This window comes from Trachinotus anak, unplaced genomic scaffold (genome assembly GCF_046630095.1).
Source record: "Trachinotus anak isolate AG129_WGS33_773 ecotype Australia unplaced genomic scaffold, CSIRO_AGI_Tana_v1 ptg000007l, whole genome shotgun sequence".
Taxonomy (NCBI): Eukaryota; Metazoa; Chordata; class Actinopteri; order Carangiformes; family Carangidae; genus Trachinotus; species Trachinotus anak.
In genome coordinates, this window is record NW_027273858.1 from 6,339,219 (window position 1) to 6,347,979 (window position 8,761).

Below are 8,761 nucleotides of genomic sequence, written 5' to 3' on the forward strand. Positions count from 1 at the left end.
ATGCACACACACATACACACACAAGAGAAAATACAGGCTACATTTGGCCACGTGCTGGGGATAGAGCTTACGAGCTGCACTGTCCAAACACAGTGGGGGAGTGTGTGTTTGTGCCTCAATGTGTGTGTGAGACAGAGACAGAGACAGAGACAGAGACAGAGACAGAGACAGAACACACACACACACACACACACACACACACACACACACACACACACACACACACACACACACACACCTACAATAAGGGGAGTCTCAGGAGGATGAGCACTTATTAGCAGCGACGCTAAGGCTAACAGTTCAGTTCAGGATCATTCTGTGGAGGTGTTTCTGTAACATCCACATCACTGATTAAAACAGGCTGATACCAACATGTGCAGTCATCCACTCACAAACATCAAGTTAAGACTGTCAAATTTTTTACCTACTCAATTACGACATGCAACTAACTCAGTTACACAACAAACCCAATAACTAATAAAATTTACATTAAGTTTTGTTGGTGAAGTTTCCCATAAGATCTCAGGCTAATATGATGTACAAGCGGTAAAACGAATTGAACACACTGAATGACTTTTTAGGACTTTGACAAGATACCTTATTGCCAAATATTGCCATGCTATTCCCCAAGTACATCCCTCTGTGCCCTTTTCACTATCTACACAGAATAAAGAACAACATAGTAGTGTCTAAAGTAGTTCAAGAGTAATCTGGCTCTGTAAATCCAATTGTGGGTACTTAAGAGTACAACCTCAGGTTTGTTTAAATGTTTACACAACAGTTACAATAACTGGAATTCTGCCTTAATCTTGTTATAATCAAATCTTGTGAAACTGGAGAATTAAGTAATGACGTAAGAAATTAATATATACAATATTAATAATAATATTAAGGTGGCACCATAGTCAAACTTCCAAATTACAATGATATACACATTTTCTCCTATAGTCTTAGCATACAACACATAAAATAGTATGTTGATAATACACTTTGTAAAAATCAACCCCTGCTAATATAAATAAAAATGTTGCAGGTTATGATTCATGGAAAATGTACATACCACTATAACTATCGTTTTGTAACACCAGATCCTTGGTATGTCAATATTTTGTATTTTACTACCATGCAAATTTCACTCTCAGAATGAATCCATTCCTTTTTTCTCATCCCCACCCTTCTGATCACTGGTATGTGGTTTTCATAACCCCATTTCCTTGTCTTGGCTTTAAATGAACTTGTTTCTCTCCTGTCTTTGTCACTTCTGTTTCCACGGGGCCTCTTCCCATTCTTCTCCTTTGCCACTGTATCCATAGAGATTGCAGCTAAGCTCACTCCTGTCAAGCTGGGCATGAACAAATGCATCACTTTGCACTGGACCACAAGCACTTAGACCGTAAAAGCATAATTCATTGCCTTAAATATTAGGTGACATTGCTCATATTATAATGGCTTATGAGGTAGATATAGTACAGTGTACAAATCCTTGAGTACATCAACTTTGTCAAGCTATACTAACTAATGTGCTGCTCCAAGTTCCTAAATTTTTAACATTTGTCAACAACAATTGTCACTAACAAGTTGTTTCCAATTGATTCTACTATGCTGCAAATTCTCAATGTTAAGCTTCTGTTAATGAAACTCAACACTTCCTGCAGATGTTTCACAGCAAAAGTCTTCAAGGGAACAGAAGGGATTATGTCCCTTGAGCCACCTAAGGGCTTGTAACATGAAACAGATGGAGGAAGTGTTGACTTTGTATTAACAGCAAACAGCAGCAACAGCAAATTAACACACAAAACAGGGGAAGTTCAGACAAATTTTTATCAAATATAAAGCTGGGGTAATGGGGAATTAGAAACAAACACCTGTCTCCAGGATGCTGCTGTCTCAAATAAATGCCTGATTCTTTCTTAAGCTTCAGTAAATAATTAATCACAACTATTTCAGAATTTACAGTATCCTGGTTCCTATTGGCGTGCCCCTGAGTTAACAGCACAAGTATCAATGTGAAAATGTGAAATTTGTGTTGAAATGAAATCCATTACAAATAACCCACTAAATGGCAATATCTATGACATATTCTGAAATGTCAGCCACTGTAAATCAGCTTCAGAGCTGAAAAACCAAGAGCAAGTTCTAAAATGGTCCCTATGGGGTGGACATGTCCTTGGTTCTGAGGTTTTGAGTGCCTCACATTAACACAGTCTTGTTAAAGTGTTGTCCTCTCAAGGTCACAGCTGCTGTTTCCTGTCTAGCCTGATACACATCCTCCTGCTAGACAGACAGAGAGAATGGTATGACACAAAGATGATAACATGAGTTGTCAGATTAATGTCTGATTCTACACTTTAATGTAGAAATCTGTGGACCCCAAAGTCAAAGGAGCAGCAGAGGGGGGGATGCGAACAGACTGACACCCCAGCAGCAGATCTGCCAGCCTCCTTTCTCCAGTCCAGCTGGAATCCCAACTATGTCTGCTGTAACTAGCCCTAGAAACAACCAACAAAGGCTTCAAATTGCTGCTCAAAGAAAACAGAAGAGAGAGGAGGAGGGAGGGCAGGAGAGGTGAGGCATGGACAGAACAGCAGACACAGAGACGAAAAAGAAAAAGAAAGCAGCAGGAGGAGGAAGAGGAGAGACATGATGAAAAACAAAGATGGATGACAGGGAGAGGAACTGACGTGGAGAAATAAAGGATAGAGAGAAGAGACAAAAACAAGGTGAGAAAAGAGAAAACGGTTTGAGATGACAGATGAATAAGACAAGGAAGAGCAAAGGAAAAAATATTGAAAAAAGACAATTTGTGCATGTTAAATGCCCACTGATCTCTATAATCAGTGATCATTGAAGGGTGGGAAAATTTGGTTTCTAACCATTTTAATCAAATGACATACATTTTTATCAGTTTAACATATTAAGATCAATCATATGTTATGATTAATTACATCTAAAAAAGCTCCATAAATATGATCATTGTTCTTCCATCTGTTATCATGTAGGCTTCTCAAACAGTCAGGAGTTCTCATTCAAACAAAGTAGACAAGATGAATGTTAGATTGTGATAAACAACAGGAGAAGAGCCGACTCAAACGTGACTTCGTATGTGGCCATATCTAGATTCTGCCTGTGTTAATAAAGCGTTGCCATATGGTTGTCTAACCTCAGAATATTCTACTAGAGCAAAGAAGCCATACCAAGCATAGCATAATGTAGCCTACGTGTTAAAATACCGATTACGAGGGAATCAAATGATATGGAACAACAAAAGAAAGTAATCTTCAAAACAGATCTATTGGGGTATAAGTCCAGAACTTAAACAAACACCTATTTCATTATTGTCCCCCCCAAAACTGAAACTCTTCTACAAAGCTCATTAGTCATGTTCGGTGTGTGAATGACGTGTTGAAGAGCCAATTCCGTCATGACAGGAAGTGATGACAGTAGTGAGGACTACATCCTGTGCATATGAGCCTACACAGTGGATTTAATTTAATGTGGCCTTGGGAGAAAAACAGACTTTTAAATCCGCAGTCAGTATTAAGAGATCAATATTTACTGACTCGTAACTTTACCAGGCAACCACTGGCAAGCACCATCCTCTCCACACTGTCTGCAGGAAAAATATGAAGATGAAAATGCTACAAAAGGTGACAGTTACCTTCACCTTACTTATACCCTCATCCTCTGTGTTCAGACAGTTTTATAGACATGTATGGATCTGTCTGAGCAGAAACATTCCCCTTCAGAACATGCATAACAACATTCTTTTCCTGCTCAACATATGTTTTACCTCTCCACACTGGCACTTACTCACCCAAATTAGCAAAGTTTTTTTTTTGACTAATGTTCAGGGTTGAGGTTGGGTTGCACAACTATGCATTGCAAGTTAAATTAACTAACAAAACCGACTGTGCAAGGAAATCAAGTAGGACACATCAAGTCTCTTTTTTTAATCCCTCACTCCCATAACTGTTTCCTGAGGGGCCAAAGAGGACAAAGTGACCGAACAGTCTACAGAATTGGCAGGACAGCAAAGAATTCGCCTGGACAGTTGTCACTCTGACAAAAATTAAATTGGCCCCCACTTGCTGAGCGGGAAAACTAATTGGTTTGACAGCACTGAGAAGGCAATCTAATTGGCTAGGTAATGTCAGTCACAAGAGGGCGGGGGGTTGGGGGTGCCATCTGGGTGTCAGCAAACCGTTAGATAATCCTGGGGTCTCTCTTTTTTCCCTGTCTCTCTATGCTCTCCCATGCTGTCCCGTTGACAACTGCTGCCAGTCTGTCTCCTATGAGTCTTTCTCAGTGTCAGACAGAGACATTCACACAGCAACTAAAGCTTATACCGCAACAGCTGGCATCACCAGTAAAAATGTGAAAAGCTCAGGTTTCTACAGTCTGAATACTGTAAGGTTGAGTTTATAAGAGAAAAATACATTTCAAGTAAAATAATTAAACCATGTCTGCCAATGGTTTGTGCACACAGTACTACAAAGAATATTTTTCCCCAATGTTATCAGCGCTGAACTCTAATGTTTTTTTGAGTGAAAACAACAGCTACTGGCTTTAGGCTAGCACCAGCAGAGCCTTTTTAGCAAGACTGGATCAATCGCAAGCCACGTAATCCCAACTAACACTCAACAACATATTTCAGAACAGAGGGGGTGAGGAGAAAACAATATGTGTAAGTGAGAGTGTGTTTGTGGGAGCCCAAGAAAGGGAGCCAATACAAACCCCATTAATTATTGCCTAGAGTTTTTCAAAGAAGTTGGAACAGTCACCTGTGGTTTCTAAGCTTCTTTTAATGAGAGTAACTGTGTAAGACAGAGATGAAGGGAGGGAAGGAGGCATTGCTGTACAGCCATTTAATTCTTCCAGTCAACATACAGCTTAAAATGTGAACAAAGTTTGTATAATTTACTGTTATATCTACGTTTCTGCCTTTAAACACTGGATGTTTAAAAAATGACTAAGACTAAGAAAAAAAAGATCCAGCATATGTCTTTGATGGGTGTCGCCATCCAAACTCCCTGCAATAGCAGCAAGATTTAGATGCATGAGCTGTAACATACATTTTAGCTAATGATACAGTGTATTTTAGTTATACTGGAGGTGAACGCACAGTGCTGGTAAAGTGGGAGAGGCAAACAAAGAGCAGTCTCACCAACATAACATCTGACCAATACTGTAGGCCTTCTGTGTGGGAGGGTGGCTGGGTAAGACAACTACCAACAGCTGCCTCAGTCCAGAACCAAATGCTGACGAAAAAAAAAGACCCACAGATACACATACTCCCACGCAGACACAGAAGCCCTGCAGAAAACTGCGCACGCACACGCACACAGACACGCACACAGACACACACACACACACACACACACACAAACATAAACACACAGAGCTGGCTGTGACTGGCAATCCCCGACATCCTGTCAGGCGATCACTAAGCCAGTCACAGTTCATTTCAGCTCAACGCTGGCTGTTCTCTACAGGAGCACTCAACCAACCACTAAAAAAATCACATCCAGCTCATTCCATTTATTTGCAAACAGAAATTGTACTGGATACCTGGTCAAACATCATAGTCTCAATATATAGAGCTGAGCAGTTGCCATGTGTCTCAGCAAACCGGCGGCTTGAGGTACTCTTTTGCACGTCACCCTCTGCACATCCTTTGCACATCATCCTTGTCATGTTTAAGGATTTGGCAAATCAATTGCCGTCTCGCTCACTCCTCCAACCCTTCCCCCTCATATCCTTCCGGTTGCTTTCCACTATACAAGGTCTCATAGGGGAAAATATTCTAAAAATACTGCTCATTTGTTCACCATTTTGAAGAGGCTGCATGTGAAAGAGGAAAATCGCCCTTGTCCTACTGAACCTGCACTGGCCTCCCTAAACACCTTTCCGTATTTAAGGATTCCTCTGAGAGTCTAGAAACAGCCTGAAGGGATCAAAGGATGACAAACAAGCATGGGAAAGTGAGATGGAAGGGGGAGTTGAAACCTTTAGCTTTCAAATATAGCATGACAGAGCTTCGTAGAGCTGCAGGAGGTGGAGGACAGAGGAAGAGGGCAGAGCAGGAGGAAGAGGACACCAACCAGAGACAGGAAACAGACAGTTGGGTTAATCAGCTCCTCATGCCACACAAATGCAGCTTAGTCCTTCTCAAAACAATTCACATTGGATACTGAAGTAAACTCCACAATATACAAATATAAAGACTTGCACCGACAAGCCTCCCTCTTATCCTTACAATTCTGCCAAACAAACTATGAGATACTGAAGTGAGTTGACACAAGAGGTTGTCCCATTAAAGTGCAACACAGCAGAATCTCTTGAGAAGTGAAAATCAGTTCCACCGGAGCTAAGCTTGGTTGAATGCTCCTTAGAGAGACGAGCAGGAGGGGTAAATGCTGACAGTGTAGAGTGTAGCATTAGTGGAAAATATGAAAAAATGTTTGGCTGGCAGGAAGCAGCAGTCTGGGGTCAGACAAAGAAAAGGAAAATTGTCTTCTGCCATGCTATATGGAGGTGACTGGAAAGATAGACGGATTTGACATCTAATGCCTCAACCACCTCCTGCAGCCGCCATGTCTCGCCATCAAGAGACCTGTCATAGCATCCTCTTCCCCTTTAAATGAATAATCAAAAATGCCTGTCTCTGCTGATCTGCTGCATTGCTGTGTAACCTGCCTCCAGCTTCTACGCTCCTACCACTGTTACTCCTCTTAAGGCTACTATTTCTAGTTTAATCTACAGCACAGCAGGAAATGTGAGTGCTGCATCTTCCAGGGGTGGGGTGTCTCCCCAAGTCAGCTGCGGATGACAGTGTAAGGTGACTGACCAAAAAAAAAAAAAAAAGCTGCTGCCTCTTTCCACCATGGATGCTTGCAGACAATCTGCACAGCTCCAAGGGATCCTAACAATAGCTGTCTGCAAAGATTTCTGGCAGTGTGACCCATCATTGCCCCCAATACAAGGTCCCTTTGTGCGTAGCCTACATTCACTTCAATTCAATTTCAAGTGCTGGACAGAGACTGGAGTCCTTGAAGAATTGCTTAATTTGCTCACATGGGGGATGACCCCACAAATGGCCCCTGGGTGAGTATGATCTTATCCCACCTCCACATCTTTAAACTCTATATCAATTTATCTATTGGAGGTGACTGCTGTATTGTGGTTTTGAGGTAGCCGTGATGCGTTTGAGGACCCAAGCACATCGGCATGCTCTCATTTGCCCAATCCTTTTACACCGCGATGGCCAATGCAGGGGACAGATGGGTTGGTCTGGAACATTTCTGAATGTGTGTCAGATTACTTACATCTCAAGCATAATCTCGTTCAGGTAAATCCCATCCACTAATTCAATATATTCCGACAATTTGGTGCCATCGGTCACTGCCGGCTGCCCGACTGTCTTCACCTGAAAATAAATGGGACAATGCAAATAGGTGTTAAGATAATCAATGAACAGGGCAGAGGTGTTTAATTAGTGAGCTTAACACACGTTTGAATAGTTAATTAGGGGTCTTACCCAGCAGACCAGAGGCGTGAGCATAAACTGCTCCAGCAAAGGGCTGAAAACCTCGCTTTCCATATTTTCATATGTTTATTTCAGCAGATATGGAAAAAAAATTAAAAATTTAAAAAAAAAAGTGCACTCCTTTGGAGAAATGTGTGTTTGTTTAGACTCCAGTCATGTAGCTGATTCAATTAAATCGACGCTCATTTTGGCTAAAGGCCACTGAAACACGTCCGGAGAAAAAGACGTTAATCCACAATCTTCTCGACACGACCCAGCTGTTTCAGATGCCAACGACGGGGTTTGGCTATCTCAAGGGAAGGAGAAGGAATCACATTTTATTTTTGTTAAAAACCCTAAAATAAAGGCATACTCTGATTTAGCTTCCTATCTACAGAGGCGAGTGAAAACAGACTGCATAAGACCTGAGCCAGGTATGGTTTTATGCTAGCGGCTCAGTCTGGAAAACCGTTACTGGAAAAAAAAGAAGAAGAGAAAGAGAACCTAACGCTAAAGGGAAATATTCCTCCGACACGACTGAATAAAGGAAAAATATCCAGTGCGGAAATATCCAGATGTTTAAAAATCCCAGTTTTCAAATCGTCGGCTTACTCCTGATATTTGCTGTAAAGTCATTTCTGGCCGGCGGCTCATCTCCTCCCGTCTGCCTCCGTTCAAATGCTGCCTGCTGCTGCACGGAGGAGGACCGGAGGACGCTGGAGGACCGCCTCCCTCGCTCCTGTGCATCTCCCTCCGCCTCCTTTTTTTTGCTCTGAAAGAAAAATAGGGCAGTGATCAAAGCATCCCTTCTCTGTTTAGATTTCCTTCCAAGGGTCAGTAAAGGTTCTCAGAAAACAACACTAGTGCAGTTAAATTATGAAGAGCTGCTTTGTTGGAAAGAAGCAAAGGTTTTTGTTTTTTTTAAGGAATGATGCAGACATACAGGGCATGGGGATAAGTTTAGTTGCAGCTCTAGTGATGAATGGCATACAAAACATTTTTTTGCTTGTTTTGCTCCTTGGCGAGTAGAAATACTCACAGACCCATGCTTATCTTTTGTCTGCATTTATGTCACAGACTATATTACAGCAGCAAGGCAAGTAGGCTACTGACACCTGGTGGGTAATATACAGAGGCTACTGTAAATGTACAGTAAAAGACTAGTCTGTGATCTTCATCAATATATATATATATATATATAGGGGGTGAAAAAATCCCCATACAAAAGAAATGACC

At 41.5% G+C, this 8,761-nt stretch overlaps 1 protein-coding gene across 5 annotated transcripts in view; it reads right to left on the reverse strand.

Moving 5' to 3' along the window:
• Nucleotides 1-8,327, reverse strand: part of ccdc88ab (coiled-coil domain containing 88Ab) — a 64,798-nt gene extending 56,471 nt beyond the window's left edge. For 3 of the 5 annotated variants that reach the window (XM_071480109.1, XM_071480110.1, XM_071480108.1), the window contains exons 1-2: nt 7,538-8,324; nt 7,326-7,426 (exon numbers count right to left, since the gene is read on the reverse strand). In XM_071480109.1, the coding sequence (XP_071336210.1) occupies nt 7,326-7,426; nt 7,538-7,600 (164 nt within the window). In that variant the 5' untranslated portion in view covers nt 7,601-8,324. Of the gene's footprint in view, nt 1-7,325; nt 7,427-7,537 lie in introns of all 5 variants that reach the window. The other 2 variants (XM_071480106.1, XM_071480107.1) reach the window with 2 other exon arrangements.
• Between the last annotated feature and the right edge of the window lie 434 nt (nt 8,328-8,761).